The following is a 19,622-nucleotide window of genomic DNA, read 5'->3' on the forward strand; positions in this document are numbered from 1 at the left end:
TCCTTCTGGCCTCTGTCCATTCATTTTGATTTGGAGAGATGATGTTAAAGGTTTTGTCAAGCACATTGTGCTTCAGGCAACATTTCTTTCACAATTTAAGTGACTTGCTTTCTGGCATTGACATTTCCTATTAGTGGCAATGGCATTTCATTTAGACTCCATCTTTAATCTTTCCCTCTTTTTCCATGTCCCTTCTTTTCTCTCAACACCAATATCCCTCTCTTTACATTGATATTATGTTAACTATGTTTTACGCCTTTTTTATTTTTGCAATATCTTGCTTCCCATCACTATTTCTCCTCTTTGTTGAAATGGTTACGGTTTGATTGACACTACACAGAGAGGGTTTTCAGTTTTCTCGTTAATAAAAAATGGTCATAATTTAGGGACACAGTTCAACAGAACTACAAACCACATCCTGAAAAACATCTTCTAACCTAACATAACAACCTTCATGACGGTAGAGGTGAAACACACTGCTGATGGAGAGAGAATGTGAATATGAGACAGTAGGTTGGTAGTAGTAGTTTAGCCTGATTGCTAGACACATGTTTGAAAAAACAATGTGCTGGATAATGATAAATTGTGTCTTGGGACTGAGACTATTGCATCATTGACACACACTTCACTGTGTTATCTGCTCTCTGTGTCAGAAGTAACAGAAGCAAGTCTTGCAAGACCTTAAAATACTAAAATACAAACTTAAAACATGCCTGTGGAAAAGTTGGTACGACTTCCTTCAGGCTGATGGCACACTGACTACAAGCTTAGTTGTTTACTATTTAATCCCAAATCACACAAGGGAAATGCATTATTATAAATCCCAAGGGAAAGCCACTGAAACTTAACCAAAATTACCAACGGGTGAACAACAAACCTAACATCTCATGTAATGAGGGATTAACTCACACTCCTTCAAGCCATCGTCCTGAGATGAGGGGCCTCCACATACCGGGACTGGAGAACAGGGGGGCCTGGTATTTATTCATTTACACCTTGAGATACAATTAGACAAAGGGTAGAGAGGAAAGCACCTGCCTGTTTAAAATATCTAGGGGACTCTGTGTGTTTTCATGTGTGTATCTCAGCTGCATTATGTGTAATTCATCATTTGTAAACAGAGTGTTCAAACACAGTGTGTTTTTGTGTGTGTGTGTGTGTGTGTGTCACAGCTCTGCTTTTTAACCCTGGGTTAATGCCACAGCATTTCTCACAGATAAATGGTGTTTTAATGGGCTTTTATTGTCCTCCGGTAAGTGAGGACTACAGTCTGAAATAAAGAAACACTTGCTGTCAGTAAAGGAAATAAATCAATTTCTAAGTTTGACATTAGAATGAATTGCACACACAGGTGTAGAAATGGGCAAATATACACAGCATGCCGGTAGCAGAGGTAGACTGACAGGCTACAGGCTGGGTTAGCCTTACCTTAGCCTCCAGGAATGGAGGGGTGGCAAGCGGAGGAATCAAAACCAGAGCCCAACACAGCTGACCACACCGGGACGAACAGACAGCAGTATGAAAAACAGTTGGGTTCGTAGTGGCTGGTGATATTACCGACCAAAACCGGAATCTGATAGTAGACCGGTAGCAGGACGGCGGAGAGTAACCCCAAGATTCCACCGGGTCCGTCTGCGTCGCCTTACGGGTGAGCCGCGGCGTTCGCAAGGGTCGCGGCCACTCTAGTCAATGGGTGCTATTCCACCAGAAGCGTCCCAGAAGAGTTTCGGCGCTGGGCTCCGCTCAAAATAGGATTCAAGTCTATTTTTCGACGCGAGGCGTTGCAGAGGCGGCGGGCAGAAAGTGTACCGGTCAGAGCATCCGGCCCATCCCCAAAATAAACAAATTTTGCACACCCTATCGCTCCGTAGTCTTTCAAGTAGGAGGATAAATGCCAGCGTTCTCTTCCGGTTTACAGGCACTGTTTAAATTATATATATACAGGACTGTCTCAGAAAATTAGAATATTGTGATAAAGTTCTTTATTTTCTGTAATGCAATTAAAAAAACAAAAATGTCATACATTCTGGATTCATTACAAATCAACTGAAATATTGCAAGCCTTTTATTATTTTAATATTGCTGATTATGGCATACAGCTTAAGAAAACTCAAATATCCTATCTCTAAATATTAGAATATCATGAAAAAGTATACTAGTAGGGTGTTCAACGAATCACTTGAATCGTCTAATTAACTCGAAACACCTGCAAGGGTTTCCTGAGCCTTGAAAAACACTCAGCTTGGTTCAGTAAACTAAATCACAAGTATGGGGAAGACTGCTGATCTGACTGCTGTCCAGAGGACCGTCATTGACACCCTCCATCAGGAGGGTAAGACACAAAAAGAAATTTCTCAAAGAGCAAGCTGTTCACAGAGTGCAGTTTCAAAGCACATCCACAAAAAGTCTGTTGGAAGGGGGAAATGTGGCAGGAAACGCTGCACAACCAAGAGAGATGACCGCAGCCTTAACAGCATTGTGAAGAAGAGTCGCTTCCAGAATTTGGGGGAGCTTCAAAGACAGTGGACTGAAGCTGGAGTCCAGGTATCAAAAGTCACTGTTCACAGACGTGTCCGGGAAATGGGCTACAATAGCCGTATTCCCATGGTCAAGCCACTTCTGAACTCAAGACAACGGAAGAGGCGTCTGACTTGGGCTAAGGAAAAGAAGCACTGGACAGTTGCACAGTGGTCCAAAGTCCTCTTTTCAGACGAAAGCAAGTTTTGTATTTCATTTGGAAGTCAAGGCGCCAGAGTCTGGAGAAAGGCTGGAGAGGAGCAAAATCCAAGTTGCTTGAAATCCAGTGTGAAGTTCCCACAGTCAGCGATGGTTTGGGGAGCCATGTCAGCTGCTGGTGTTGGTCCACTGTGTTTCATCAAGCCCAGAGTAAATGCAGCTGTGTACCAAGAGATTTTAGAGCACTACATGCTTCCGTCTGCTGAAAAGCTCTATGGAGATGAGGAATTCATTTTCCAGCATGATCTGGCACCTGCCCACAGTGCCAAAACCACCAGTAACTGGTGTACTGACCATGGCATTACTGTCCTCGATTGGCCTGCAAATTCCCCTGACCTGAACCCCATAGAGAATATGTGGGGTATTGTGAAGAAGAAGCTGACATACATATAACAACCTATTAATGTGTCATACCCACTTAACGGGAAGAAACTCAGCGACAGTATCAGACAATATTAACCATTATTAGCTCAACGAAACACAAAGGTAATACCAAGCCTCTGAATTAGGCTTGAAATGATTACTGATAATCCATCATAACATTTCTGTCAATAAACAGAATTTCATAAGAGTGTATGAGAGCTTCCGGTTTTGGGCATGCTGGCTGCGCATCACTCTCATTCACCAATTGTAATGTTTAGATGGATTTAAAGATAATACACCCAAATGACCCCAGACGTGTTTTTTTTGTGCTAAATCTCTCTAAAAAGGTCACATTTAACTTGTTTTGCATCAATTTTGATACAGAGTGCTTATTATATGTTATAGTTTGGATTCCTAAAGCTTTTAGACTACTATCCCATCATCCAAGGGTGGTTTTCACTACAAGTAATGGGTTTATTTTGGACGGAAACTATAATTTACATTTTTTTACTATGTTCAATCTGAATCGACTTTAAAATAAAAAGATTGATATGGTACTGAAATCGGTTTCTTGTGAAATGCCATTTTAAAACCAAAACGTATTCCTGTGGATGTGGCCTCAGGACAGAGACTGTATTTAACACAACGTTCCGGCCCGCATGTCCAACTGTCCACAAGCAAGTCCTTTCAACCCACATTGCTCCTGATGGGGATCAGTGTCAGTGTGTACATGTATGAAAAATTGGGAGGGGAAGTGCTCCATAAACGGCCTGCTTTACAAACACATATGGCAGGTTCTCACACGGTGTTTTGTGGCATTAATAGTGAGAGTTTACTAAGCAAACCGAGTGCATCACTGATAAGGTGTGTCTTTGTGGATTTGAGTGTGTGTGTGTGTCTGTGTGTTTGTAGAGCAGATTATGATGGGGACACTCGCTCTATCTCTGTCGGCCAGTCGCTGGCTGACACACACACACACACACACACACACACACACACACACACACACACACACACACACACACACACACACACACACACACACACACACACACACACACACACACACACACACACACACACACACACACACACACACACACACACACACACACACACACACACACACACACACACACACACACACACACACACACACACACACACACACACACACACACACACACACACACACACACACACACACACACACACACACACACACACACACACACACACACACACACACACACACACACACACACACACACACACACACACACACACACACACACACACACACACACACACACACACACACACACACACACACACACACTTTAGTAGCAAGTGACCCTTGCAGAAAACAGTAAAAAGTGTGACATTTTGCTGCAGGCTTCAAAGTGTTAAAATTATCGCCATCTTGTAGACAAATGTAAACATTTAAAATTGAAAGCTAGAAGTCCAAAATGAAATCATAACAGGAAATCAAGAGTTTATGATAAGATAAATGTAGGGTCAAAAAAAGCATTTTCAATGGTTTTCAATGGGGCATTTTTTGCCCCTAGGAAAAAATCTGTCGGTTTTTGTGTAGCTTAGCCATTTTAAGCTAATTTTAAAAACTGAGATGACAATTCAAAGTACAACTGTGGCAGTGGGGTGTGGTTTGGGCGCTGGCTGCTGGAGTGAAGGGAGTGGCTCGGCCGGAGGCCAGACAGCTGATCGGAATCAGGTAATCAGTGCAGGAAGAAAAGCATGTCGTAACCTGGTTCTGTTCTGTTATGCAGTAGGCGGGATCCTGGAAGGTCGCCAAAGGACCTGTGAAGTTTCCCACCCGGGCAACGTTTGAGACCCGCGCATATTATTGTTTGGAGTTAATAAACGCCTGTGTTTCACGGCTTACACGATACAACCTGTCCCTAACCACCGTAAAGTGTGGGTGAGTGAGTGCTGCGTTTGGGTGTAGCTGGGAGCCATCAATACTCACCACCTGGCCGAAGGCGTGCTGAAGGGTCTCGTCCCTCGACTGTTCGAGGGGGAAATCTTCCACGGGAAACACCAGCAGGTCCAGAGGGACCTCCGCTAATTCCAGGTTGGCGGGGCGATGGCACTGGACCCAATTCGCCGTAGAAGATGGCAGGCCGGCGATTAACTGCTCCAGCGCCACCTGCCCGACGACTTCCTCAGCGGAGCGCACCCCCGGCTGGAGCCAGTGGCTCGCTGCATCCAGGAGCCGCTGCGCGTAGGAGAAGGGCCGGTCATCGTCCTCGAAGGGGAGGGCCCGGAACCGGCGGCGATGTCCCTCTGGCGTGCTGCCAAGCCGGTCCAGGATGGCCTTCCTCAGATGCCGGTACACATGCCGAGAGGCTGCTGGCAGGCTGTGGGCGGCTAGCTGCGCACTCCCGGATAGCAGAGGCAATAGCCGCGCTGCCCACTCCTCCTCCGGCCACCCGCACGCCGCCGCTGTGCCTTCAAATATGTCCAGGTATGCCTCCGGATCATCCTCTGCCGTCAATTTCTGGAGGGCAATTGAAGGCGGTCGGGCCGGGTTGGTAGCGGGATCGTACTCCCGAGCGGCCGGACGCTGCAGCAGCTCCCATAGGAGAGCCCGGTCCTCGCGCTGGCTCGAGGCGATCCCGAGCAGAGCCTCGCTCTGCTGTCGCTGTAATGCTGTGGTGGTCTCCTGCATGTGAGCGAGACGTTGGAGGGCCTGACCCAGCGGGGTTTCTCCTTCCGACATCAGGTCCCTGTTCAGGCGCCACTGTGAGCCTCTCCGCTCACACAGGGTTCAAATCAGGACGGAAAGAGCAGGTTGGTGAAACACAGGCGTTTATTAACTCCAAACAATAATATGCGCGGGTCTCAAACGTTGCCCGGGTGGGAAACTTCACAGGTCCTTTGGCGACCTTCCAGGATCCCGCCTACTGCATAACAGAACAGAACCAGGTTACGACATGCTTTTCTTCCTGCACTGATTACCTGATTCCGATCAGCTGTCTGGCCTCCGGCCGAGCCACTCCCTTCACTCCAGCAGCCAGCGCCCAAACCACACCCCGCTGCCACAACAACTAATAAAGAATATCCTCTGGCAAGTTTGAGCAACATTCATTCAACACAGCAAAAATGGCATGAACATGAAAACCCGAATGGCTGAAAAATGGCTAATGCAGTATTGCATTACTATTAATGTGCAGTACTGGTGTTTGAATCACAAAAATCATCTGTAGATATTAAATATATGAATACTCTTTCAGGCTAGTCATTAAAGATAAGTCACAACCTTTATTATGTAGAGAACATTTGAGCACTTCATAGTTTTACATCATCGAGCTCTTGGGTCTCAACTAAAAGTCGTCCTAAATTCCATTTTCTCATCAATGTCTCTTTTAACATTTTCGTCTCCCTGCATTCACAGAGAGACAGCAGAAGGGGGAAATGAACATATTGTTTGAAGAACCAAATAGAGAATAGTGGGAGAAAAGATACTGGGGTGATGATGATGATGGTGGGGGGTGACAAATAGAGCCAATCAAGGTGGAGCGTGAGCGCCGACACACGCCAGTGACTTCCACTTCAATAACTCCCCCACACTCAGCTGTTCAGTGCCCTTCCACACCCACCCACACCCACCCACACACACACACACACACACACACATACACACACACACACACACACACACACACACACACACACACACACACACCTTCACACACACACCTTCATATATCAGCTAGTGTGTTTTACTTACTACAGTGTGTACCAGAGTGTAGGTATGGTATGGTATCACCATCACTCACACATAAATTAATATGTGATGTGTTGAACAGAGCTCGATCCATAATCCTGTACTTGTCATGTTGTGTTTTTATTGAGAAGTGCAGCTCATGAGTGTGTTTGTCTTTCATGTGTGCATTTTACAAGAAGACTTTATATATTCATCATACCAAATACAGTGCAAACCATTTACAGTGATCATGGTTACAGTGATGCTATATGGATGAGAAAAGCTCAGGACAGAATCAAATGCTGTCTAAAAATGTGCTTCTATTTAAATAGTCCATGGACAATGTTAATCTTTTGACTTTCTGTCCCATATGGAAACAAATAAATCTAAGTTGAATGTATATTATATTGATAGAGTTTATACTCAGACCTGATCAACATTTAGAAATGAGTGATCAATGCTTCATTTTCTGTCCTGACGTACAGAGAACTCCCTGTCAGTACCGAAGATCTGCCCAGATTATTTGTTAGGGTCCACAGATCCAGTCTCAAACGTGACTCGTTCACATCCAGACCTTCAGCTATTGTTCAATCATTCATTTCAACAATAGCTATTTTTCAGCTTTTCTTTGTTCGAAGCAATGTGTAAGCTCATTTTGTGTTTCCATTACATTTTTTGTCCCCGTACGATGCTGTACTGCAGAGCCCAGACATGGAGCTTTAGTGGGGGAGGGGCCGGAGAGGAGGTGATTATTAAGCGCTCCTCTGGGGCTTTTGTCTGGGCCCCATGAGAGAAAGAGGTTAACGCCACTTAGCCTCAGGAAGGCCTGCCGAGGCCCATTGTGTGTGTGTGCTGCTCGCGGGTGTGTGTGAGCGATGGGCTTCCCTGCTGCTATCCAAAATCACTTACTATTTTCTTCAAACCATCTTACCCCCCCGCCACTGTCACTTCATGCTGACACAAATGCCTTGTGTGTGTGTGTGTAAACAATATATATTTAGTATATATGCCAATCAACATGAACAGAAACACACCTGATGCAAAACCAACATCCACAGAGATCTAAACAATTTACAATGAAGCTCTACAAAAATACATTAACATGTTTAAATAGTATGTAAAAAATAAGTTACACTTAATTTATCCTTAGAGGGGTTGTCATTCCTCCTGTTGTTACATTTTCGAACACACAGGCCCAGAATGTGCCATTCAGTGAAAGCCCTTGCTGAACAGCAGTGTGGTAAACAGTGGGCTGGTTATATGTTTAAATGTAATTTAGCAATCTGTGACTACGAGTTTCAGTATGTTATTTTAATCGTACAAATTAATAAAAAAAAAAACAATGACAGTAAAAATGATATACACACAACTGTGATCATATTAAACAACTATAACACAAACAAATGCATGTCATTCATACACTCCAAAACCAAACATTTCACATTTCTTTATTTGGAATTTTGCCACATTAATGAAGAACCCAAAATGCCAAGCACACACAAACTGACAAGCACCCACATTGACATGCACACACACAGACACACTCACACACACACACACACACACACACACACACACACACACACACACACACACACACACACACACACACACACACACACACACACACAGAGAGAGAGACACGCACAGAGACATGCACACACACACACACTGACAAGTCTCCTCTCATTAGGCAGGGAGCAGCAGTATTAGTGCTGCCACATCTCATTGTTGGAGACGTTCTCCGCTGCGTGCAGACAGTGTGTGTCATTGCCCATCACCTTACAACTGTCCTTTAGAAATGAGTTTAGTGTTGTGATTAATCTGGCCTTTCATGTCATCTGTCCCTCTCAAAATGCAATTATGTCTTTGAGGTAAAGGACAAAGTGTCCATCAGAGAGAAATGGTGACTGGCGGCGGGAGAGGAGCTTGGAGATCACACAGAAGTGTGGCTGACAGAAACAACACAAGTGAAAGAAAAGATGGACAGTGAAAAGGAGGAAGAAGTCAAGGTTCTTTTGAACATATCTTGAAACTTTAATAATTCCAGATCTCTATGAGATGAGCTTCTCACAGAAAGGATAGTACAAACTATGAAAACTGGACCCATGATGTCATAAATTACAGTTTACATTTAGAGTTAATCGTTCGTGTCATTTTGTTTAATCGTTTATTTGAACCGTGACAGTGCACATTGGTGAACACTTTAAAACAAAAATAATGCTTACAAATGTAAATGAGCTGGATTTGAGCTTTGAGCTAATTTCCATCCGTAGTCCCGTCACATACAACATTTATGAACATAACATTTATATACATGGCAAACAGAAATACATGATGTGCAGGAAGAGCATGAGCAGCATACAAGCATTTACCACAAGGCAGTACAATGTAGCAGCTACAACATGTAAAGTGCAGGAGGAGATACAAGAGCTACATAAAGTGCAGGAGGAGATACCCCTGTGTTAAAGTGCATTTAACGGTGATTACACGTCTGTTTGTTTCTTAACCATTCTTTGAGTTGACCTTGAAAGCTATTGAGAGTGGGACAATCCCGTATCTCAGTTGGGAGGCTATTGCACAATGAGTTGCCTTTAATGGAGAGTAGATTTTGTCCAAATGTGGTCCGTCTGCGGTGGACTTCACAGTCTCCTCTGGTTTCTGACCTAGTGCAGCGTCCAGTGTGTTTTTGTGGATGAATTCCCCTAAGGGAGGGGGGGGGGGGGGCAGTCCATGTAAACATTTATAAAAAACAAATACTTTTAAAAGACTTAAAATGGTCAAAACTCAAGAAATTGTGTTTCTCAAGGATGGTACAGTGGTGGTATGAATATGTCCTTATGTCAAACACCTTGATAGCTCTCTTGTACAGCTGTTCTATCGGTTTCAGGTTTGAGGCACAAGCAAACGACCAGTCTGTAAAACAGTATTCAATGTGGGATAGAATCATACAGTGGAAGTATGACTTTGCAGCATTGACAGTTAAGAAGGGTCCAATTTGTTTAACATGTAGCAAGTTGAATTTATTTACCTCAAGCAGACCGGTAGAATCAAACAGAGAGTAAAAACATGAATGTTATTTAACCTTTTCACTATACGTTTTCTATCTTAGTATTGGTTGCTGTAACACCCGGAATGTATTACCATATGTTTTAAATAACATCAATTATTAGTCATTGAACCACCTCTCTCTTTCAGATTTCACTTTCCTCTCTTTTAAATAATAATAATTCCTCCTGCTCATCCTCCTCTTCTCCTCATCCTCCTATGTTCTCCTGTAACCATGGTGACTGTCAGCTGAGAAATTGCAACCATGGCCCTTCATTAGGTATCAACATAGGATCCAACAGCCCAGTTAATAGCCAATAAGGAGTGTGTGTGTGTGTGTGTGTGTGTGTGTGTGTGTGTGTGTGTGTGTGTGTGTGTGTGTGTGTGTGTGTGTGTGTGTGTGTGTGTGTGTGTGTGTGTGTGTGTGTGTGTGTTTGAGATAGGGATGGGGGGGGGGATTTGTGGATGTGGCATTATGTCCGGTAGTAAATAAAAGCCCATCATGCCTCAGAGGGTTATGACTTTGTGTGTGTGTGTGTGTGTGTGTGTGTGGGGGTGTGTGTGTGTGTGTGTGTGTGTGTGTGTGTGTGTGTGTGTGTGTGTGTGTGTGTGTGTGTGTGTGTGTGTGTGTGTGTGTGTGTGTGTGTGTGTGTGTGTGTGTGTGTGTGTGTGTGTGCATGTGTCAGAGTGGATTGGGTCATCTTTTACATCTGCATATGTGGGAAGATGTGCACATGTGCACACATACCTCGTGTTACACAAACACACACACACACACACACGCACACTCAAATTACTTTGATTAATTTGTTGGTTTTAAATGACTTTTTACCTTCTCCATTGACTGTGTACGTAGATAGATTAGGGATTACAATTTATTTCCAAACAAAAACAATTTTTTAATTCAATCATCATAAGCCTGGTGTAGTTGGGCGTGCGAGAGAAACAGCCCCTCCTGGGATGGCGTTGATTGTAACCCCCCCGTAGTTCGCGCTGTGGAGGCTCGCATAGAAACTAGCTTACACCAGCTGTGAAATGGCGTAACAATGGAGGCACGGTTAGGCAGGGATAAACGTGCAGCTAACGGTAGCTTGAATCTCACTAGTAGTAGGAGGCGCTTCCCAGAATGTGTATCACAGTGAGAGGACGAGCTGAATGAAACATCAGTGAGAGAGAGAGAGGAAGCCATTGCCTGAACAGCTCACCTCTCTCTACTGCCATCAAAATGGCAGCTCCTCTTCTTCTCTTCCTCTGAGTGAATGCCTCAGCGCCCCCCCCCCCCCACCGCACTGTGGTTCAGCTCCACACTGCCGTGTGCTGCAGACTTCTCAACGCATCATTGGTCAAGCCACCAAACAAATGGAAATCCGCCAGCATGCTGAAATTACTGATGGTTATCTTCTGTTCCCCTCTAACCCCCCCACCACCGTGTTCACTGCCTCCCGCCCTTCAGCTCTCTCCCTTGTGATTCTGTGTCCTTCAGCCATTCTCTACCACATTGCCTCACCTCAGATTACAGTGTTACAGAAGGGGCTGAGGATTTACTCTTTTTCACTTTGCCTCTTTATTCTTTGTTCCCTCTCTCCTTGTATCTTGCGTCCAGGTGCGGATAACTTATGCTTTACAACAGGGGTTTATAATAAATCATATACAGTATGCTTTGGGGCTAAACTGCCTGATTGGCTGAAAAGTAAAATGTATGCATTGAAATGTTACTTCAGCAGCCCCTTTGACGCAATGTTCATTACAAGACACAAAATGACTGGTAGAGGTTTATGCACATTGTGATGATTTAACCATTGTAAGGACCTCGGTAGCATTGGGATAAAATAGAAGTGAGTCGCTGCACTGAACAAAACAAAGTTCAATGTCTCTCTGCCTTCTCTAAATATTCTGCTGAGCATTTTGAGCGCCTGTGCTAATATTGACAGGATGATCAGGGCCATGAGAAGGCCTGGTTGAGTTCTCCAGTCTACAGGCACCACCCTTACGCTAGGAAATAGAAAGGATCCTGTTTACACATGTACATTTACTGCTTTAGATTATGAGTACAATAATTCTAAATCAACTCTTCAAGCATAATAAATAATTATAGGTCCAGATCGGTACATAAAGTAGTTAAAATATATTATCCCTTAACCAAGTGCAACATTGAAGTGATGCACATTAATGCATCAATAATTAAAGAACAATAATTGAATATATATTAAACCCAAATTGGCCATACTTCATAATAAGTACTTGTACCTTGGTACTTTAAGTATATTTCAATTTTAATACTTTTGTACTTCACAATGCATGCATGACATTTATTTGCAAGTCAGTATTTTTATTTCTTACTGTTACTGTTTGACTGTAGTGTTGTTTTGCTGCTTTTTTCTTAAAGTGGACCTATCATGCTATATTTGAATAATATAGTGTAGGACCATACCTATATAAGGCATATTTATACTTTTTATTTAACAAAATACCAAACAGATCATGCATTTTAGCCATTCCTCATTTCGCTCAATTTAACACTGTCTTTGCATGGGCTGATTCTGTGAGAACAGCACCATCTACAGGCCTGGCATATACACTACAGCGTCTCCAGCACTTTCGAACGGCAATGTCCGTGGCTGTCTCCTCCTGATTGGTGGAGTTGGCCCATTAGCCGTAGCGCCACTTCTGTGACGTCATAGAAGTGTTCAAATCTGTATCAGTCTGTATCAGATCCGTTGCAGCCCCTTTTTAAGAGATTTGGGAATGGAGGAAAATAGAGAGGGTTGTGTTTTCTGACACTTGGTGAGTTCCCTGGAACACCGGGGACACATATTCATGTATAAAAGACGGACAAAAGTTCATTTTGCATGATAGGTCCCCTTTAAGTAAAGGAGTTCTTCCAATTAAAAAGTCAGTTTAAAAACACACTAGAAAAAGCTGGCATCAGAGTGATGCAGCTCAGTCAGTAAGGGCTTGGACTGGGAGCCGTAGGGTCTCCGGTTCAAGTCCCCGACCAGACCCAAAAATGGAGGGTGGACTTCTACTTGGAGAGGTCCAGGTTCACTTCCTGCCTGCCGTGGTGCCCTTGAGCAAGGCATCAGACATCCCCCTTCACCCCTCACTCCCATTGCTCCCCTGGCGCTGTGCAATAGCTGCCCACTGCTCCTCGTACTAGACTCCTGGTACTAGGATGGGTTAAAGCAGAGAACACATTTCACTGTGTGAGCCGTGTGCATGCGTGACCATTAAAGAGGGGTTCATCCCTCCAATTCTGTTCTACCATGTTTTATGTAATACGTTTGATCTTTCACAACATATTCTACAGTCTTTAGACCTTCATTTTATAATCTCTTTGTGTACGTGTCTGTGCATGCATATGCAAATGAGGGACAACTGGCTTGGTCGATATCACAGACTACAGTTATCTTCTACATCTTCTGCTTCATAGCTCCTTTTTTTGCCATCTGAGCACCATCAGCCATGATGCCTTAGGTGTGAGATCATAATGCAGCCACTGGGGCGTGTAATCACTTATTTGGTGCGTGTCCACGCCCTAGTGTGAGTATGAGTGTTTGTGTGTGTACAGTATGTGCGTGTGTGTGGGTTCAAGGTTCTTTATTTGTCGAAAGAACATAGCTACAGAGTATTTACGTCGATGAAAATCTTGTGTCACAGGCTTCTCCAACAGTGCAACACAATAATACAGAACAACTAAAAAGTATATTGCAAGTAAATATTAAAAAGTATATACAAAAACAAAAATAGTTTAAAAAAAGTGAAATAGTGAAATAAGAGTCTATATGCAAGTCATTGAAATATGATATATTAGGTAATTAGATAAATAATTTCTAAGTAGCAGATGAATGTTATGGATGTTGTTTCAACAGTTCAGGTGTTTAACAGTCTTATTGCCTGTGGGATGAGACTGTCTCTGAGTCTGGTGGTTTTAGTCCGGATGCTGCAGCACTGCCTGCCAGACGGCAGCAGACTGAACAGTTTGTGCCTGGGGTGATGGGGGTCTTTTATAATCCTGAGGGCTTTCTTCCTGAGCCGCTGGGAGTAAAGGTCCTCTATGGATGGCAGCTCCGTCCTGGTGATGTGCTGTGCAGTTTTCACCACCCTCTGTAGAGTCTTTCGATTGAGGCCGTGATGCAGCCGATCAGGATACTCTCTATGGTGCACCTGTAGAAGGTCGGGATCCTCTCTATGGTGCACCTGTAGAAGGTCAGGATGCTCTCTATGGTGCACCTGTAGAAGGTCAGGATCCTCTCTATGGTGCACCTGTAGAAGTTGCAGAGTATCCTGGAGTCCATGTTGAACCTCCTCAGCCTGCGGAGGAAGAAGAGCCGCTGTCGAGCTGTTTTGGTGATGGTGTTTGTGTGAAGAGTCCATGTCAAGTCCTCAGTGATGAGTCCATGTCAGGTCCTCAGTGAAGAGTCCATGTCAGGTCCTCAGTGATGAGTCCATGTCAGGTCCTCAGTGATGTTGACCCCGAGGAACCTGAAGCTGCTGACTCTCTCAACCGTAGTCCCATTGATGGCGATGGGGGCGTGGCCCTCTCTCTGCTGCTTCCTGTAATCCACAATCAGCTCCTTGGTTTTGCTGACGTTGAGATGGAGGTTGTTATCAACCCGATGTTGACAGGATAACAACTGGTGACTTATAGAATTGTGTGAGTAACATACTGTTTTTAGACTTCTCTGTTTCAGTGTGTGTACTCTGTAGAAATGCTCTGTAGTTGATCTGACTGAAATTGTGATTTTAAATCTCAAAACCGCTACAGTATCTGTCAGGCTGAAACTTGGGACAACTCATTTGACTGAAACCTTAAAACGGAACTAACTGACTGCTAGGGTTAACTTTGATTTAAACATTTGTAGAATACTAAGAGCTTTATTGAGTAGGTGTAACTGTATTAAGGGTTAAACTCAAAACTGTATAACTTAGGGTTTAATGTAATTGTAAAACCATTGTGACACTGAAAAGTCAATAATAACTCAGGAGGGAGGCAGTCTAGATTTCCTTTTGAGGGCCACCAGCTGCAGAGAATTAACTAATTAAAGGGGCGTGGCCCCACAGCTGTGAGAAATCAGCAATCAGGTGTCCATTTTAGGAAACTTTCCTGGAGCGTCAGCTTCAGCGTCAGACAGACGAAGACTGACAAAGACATTAGAGTCCTGCAGGAGACACGAGGGAGGCAAATCCTACTTTGATTGGGCTAAGTATCGCTGGTGTTTTATTTAATTTTCTTTTTTAGCCCCTGATGCTATAATAATGTGTATTTTCTCCATTCCTGTTCATGTGTCTTCTCGCAATTATCATTGGCCCCGTGTATCTCCTAATCGATATAACCGGCCTGCTCTTGTCTATCCCACATGCTCCAACGAGATCCAACATCTAGTTTCAGGTGGCCTGTGGAACTGCCAGTCAGCTGTTCCTAAGGCTGATTTCATCTCTGGCTACGCTTCCCTGCAGTCTCTGGATTTCCTTGCTCTCACTGAGACCTGGATTACTCCATCCAACACATCCACCCCAGCAGCTCTCTCCACAGCATATTCCTTCTCCCATACACCCAGACCCACTGGCAGAGGAGGTGGCACTGGTCTCCTGCTCTCTCCCAAATGGAGCTTTTCCCTCTTCAAGCTACCTAACTTCTCTCCTTCCACCTTTGAATTCCATGCCGTCACAGTAACCCATCCTACACAATTAACCATTGTTGTTCTCTACCGTCCAACAGGCGCCTTGGGAGACTTCTTGGAGGAGTTAGATAATCTCCTCTCACACATCCCTGAAACTGGCCCTCCCGCTGTACTTCTCGGAGACTTCAACCTCCAGACAGGGAAGATATCTGAACTAACATATCTTTTAACCACCTTTGCTTTCTCACTGTCTCCGTCCCCACCAACTCATAAAGCTGGCAATGTCCTTGATCTCATATTCTCAAGGAACTGCACTGCTTCTAACCTCACTGTAAACCCGCTCCACACATCCGATCACTTCTTCATTTCATTCTCTCTACCCCTTTCCAAACATAACAAACTAATCTCCTCTCATCCTGCACCTGTCCGCCGTAACCTACGTTCCCTCTTCCCCTCTACCTTTGCCTCATCGGTGCTCTCAGCCCTCCCTTCCTCCGACTCGTTCCAACTTCTGTCTCCAAACTCTGCTGCAGAAACTCTCCTCTCTACTCTCTCATCCTCTCTGGACTCTCTCTGTCAGGCTCGTCAGTCCCCTCCTGCTCCCTGGCTAAATGGCGCACTGCGTGCTAATAGAACCACCCTTCGGGCAGTAGAGCGGAAACGGTGGAAATCCAAACACCATGACGACCTCCTAACCTATCAGGCTGTCCTCTCCTCTTTCTCTGCTTCCATCTCTCCGGCAAAAAGCACTTTCTTTCAAGATAAGATCCAATCTTCCCATTCTAATGCCAAAAAACTATTTTCCATCTTCTCCACCCTCTTGGACCCCCCCAAAGCCCCTTCCCCCTCCTCCCTTCTGTCAAGCGACTTTGTTAACCACTTTGAAAAAAAGGTTGATGATATTCGCTCTTCTTTTTCTGACTCACCTTTACTCACCGCTGGGTCACCAGACCCACCTTTCACCCACACACTTACCTCCTTCTCCCCTCTCTCTCCAAGTGAGGTTCTTACTCTCATTACCTCTGCCCGCCCTACCACCTGTCCTCTGGACCCTATCCCCTCAAACCTCCTTCAGACTATCGCTCCTGATATTCTACCGTTTCTCACCCATTTCATCAACACTTCTCTAACTTCTGGTCACTTTCCAAACAGTCTCAAGGAGGCAAGAGTAAACCCTCTCCTAAAGAAACCCACTCTCAACCCGTCTGAAGTTATAAATTACAGGCCTGTCTCTCTCCTCCCGTTCCTGTCTAAAACACTTGAACACGCTGTCTTTAAACAACTCTCCTGTTATCTCCATCAGAACAACCTTCTGGATCCGCACCAGTCTGGTTTCAAGGCAGGTCACTCAACAGAAACTGTCCTCCTTGCTGTCTCTGAGGAACTGCACACTGCTAAAGCAGCCTCCCTCTCCTCTGTCATCATCCTTCTGGACCTGTCTGCTGCATTCGACACGGTGAATCATCAGATCCTCCTTCGCACTCTCCAAGAACTTCAGGCACTGCACTTTCCCTCCTCACCTCATACCTCAAAGACCGCACCTACTGGGTAACTTGGAGAGGGTCGGAGTCCGACCCTTGTCAATTAACTACAGGGGTCCCTCAGGGCTCTGTTCTTGGTCCCCTCCTCTTCTCCCTGTACAGAAACTCGCTTGGATCTGTCATTAGCCTGCATGGTTTTTAATACCACTGCTACGCTGACGACACCCAATTAATTCTGTCCTTTCCCCGCTCAGAGACCCAGGTCGTCGCACGCATCTCTGCTTGTCTAGCTGACATCTCTCAGTGGATGTCTGCTCACCACCTCAAGCTCAACCTTGACAAGACTGAACTGCTTTTCCTTCCGGGAAAAGATTGTCCCACTCTTGACCTAACAATCAACATCGGCACCTCTGTTTTTTCCCCGACTCAAACTGCAAGGAATCTGGGTGTGATCCTAGATAACAAACTGTCCTTCACTGCAAACATCGCTGCTACGACACGTTGCTGCAGATACATGCTTTACAACATCAGGAGAATACGTCCCCTCCTGACCCAGAAAGCAACTCAGGTTCTGGTCCAGGCTCTCGTCATCTCACACCTAGACTACTGCAACTCCCTCCTGGCTGGTCTACCTGCAAGTGCCATCCGACCTCTGCAGCTCATCCAGAATGCAGCTGCTCATCTGGTCTTCAACCATGTTCCCACACCATGCCGCTCCTCCGCTCCCTTCACTGGCTTCCAGTAACTGCTTGAAGCCACTTGAAGACACTGGTACTTACGTACCATGCTGCGAATGGATCTGGCCCTTCCTACATCCAGGACATGGTTAAACTGTACAGCCCAGCACGTGCACTTTGCTCTGCATTAGCCAAACAGCTCGCTGCACCCGCACTGCGAGGGGGACCCAAGTTCCCATCAGCAAAAACACGTGGGTTTGCTATCCTGGCTCCAAAATGGTGGAATGAGCTCCCCATTGAAATCAGAACAGCAGAAAGCTTACACATCTTCCGGCGCAGACGGAAAACTCATCTCTTTCGACTCCACTTCGAGCGATAGAATTATTAACAAAGCACTTACTTTATATACTCATAAAGGACTGGCTTATCTAAAGCCAGTTGAGTAGCACTTTAAATGTTTTAGCTCTATGAAACCTGATGTACTTATATGATTCTGTTTTCTTCAAGTTTGTATTTTGTTGGTCGAACGCACTTATTGTAAGTCGCTTTGGATAAAAGCGTCAGCTAAATGCAATGTAATGTAATGTAATGTAATGTAATCCTGGCACCAATATGTCGGGTTTTCGACCTCCTCTCTGTACGCCGTCTCGTTGCCGTCGGTGATCTGGCCGATGACGGTCGTGTCATCAGCAAACTTCACGAGGTGTGTGGCCTAGCATTACTATCCTTGTGGGGACCTAAATCTGTTTACTCAGTCACGTCTGTCGCCTCCCTTATGGGGACATAATGGAGGTCCCCATGAGGGGAATCATTCATTTTAGGGTGAAGACTTGGTTAGGGTGAAGATTTGGTTAGTGTTAGGGTAAGCGTTAGGGTTAGTCCATGTAAAAATTTATAAAAAAAACACATACTTTTAAAAGACATACAATTGTCAAAACTCAAGAAATTGTGTTTCTCAAGGACAAACACCTTGATCGCTCTCTTGTACAGCTGTTCTATGGGTTTCAGGTTTGTGGCACAAGCAAATGACCAGTTTGTCAGACAGTATTCAATGTGGGATAGAATCATACATTGGAGGTATGACTTGCATTGACAGTTAAGAAAGGTCTGATTTGTTTAAAATGTTGCATGTTGAATTTAATGGTATTGTATACTTGATATGTTTCTTAAAAGTCAAGTTCGAGTTCAGTATGACTCCAAGACACTTGAACTTGGGGACTAGTTCTAATTCTGCTCCATTTAAAAACACATTGGATCCTTCAATTTTGACTGGTCGTTTACTGAACATCATGCATTCTGTTTTTTTTTGCTTGTAAGCAAATGTTGTTCAGCCAGTGTTGAACCTTGTCCAATGCATTTGAGAGACAGGATGTGATTATTTCAGTATTTTTTCCTTGTACAAAGATGACCGCATCATCAGCATACATTTGTACATTCAAATCAGGACATACATTAGGCAAGTCATTCATGTACAGAGAAAACAGTAATGGTCCAAGAATGAAACCTTGTGTAACCCCAACAGGGTTGACAAGGTAGGGGATTTGGTGGGCTGATGCTCGGAAGGTTGCACGTTCAAATCCCGCCTTGAACACCACCACTAGTGTGCCCTTGAGTAAGGCACTTAGCCCTAAGTTACTCCAGGGAAAATGCCCCGTAATTGGTAATTGTAAGTCGCTTTGTAATAAGGTGTCTGCTAAATGCCTAAATTGTACATTTTAAATTATATTTTTGGGAGAATAAAACCTGCAGATCCTCAACTCCGGTGTGTCTCACTCAGCCATGAACTCACATGTATTTTGTTATTTGAGGGGTGCGGGGTGCTGTGCCCCCACAAATAGAATCAAATTCTGTCGGAAACACTGAAGATTGTATTGATCTATAACAACATCATCAATGTAAAGCTGCTTTTTTTTGCGCGTTCTAGTTCTTTCTTTATGTGCGAATGTCGGAACTGGTCCAGCTCTGCTTA

The 19,622-nt window shown here is 44.5% G+C and overlaps 2 protein-coding genes across 2 annotated transcripts in view; one reads left to right on the forward strand and one right to left on the reverse strand.

The window, feature by feature from the left end:
• Window positions 1-19,622, forward strand: part of nrxn3a (neurexin 3a) — a 277,628-nt gene that overhangs the window by 63,505 nt on the left and 194,501 nt on the right.
• The window catches only part of LOC307045907 (uncharacterized protein), a 71,326-nt gene continuing 56,077 nt past the window's right edge, over window positions 4,374-19,622 (reverse strand). Inside the window, exon 2 of the mRNA XM_079691935.1 lies at window positions 4,374-6,805. Within this exon, the coding sequence (XP_079548061.1) occupies window positions 4,961-5,839 (879 nt within the window). The 5' untranslated portion in view covers window positions 5,840-6,805 and the 3' untranslated portion in view covers window positions 4,374-4,960. The remainder of the gene's footprint in view (window positions 6,806-19,622) is intronic.

The sequence above is a fragment of the Notothenia rossii genome (assembly GCF_949606895.1).
Source record: "Notothenia rossii genome assembly, chromosome: 7".
Lineage (NCBI taxonomy): Eukaryota > Metazoa > Chordata > Actinopteri > Perciformes > Nototheniidae > Notothenia > Notothenia rossii.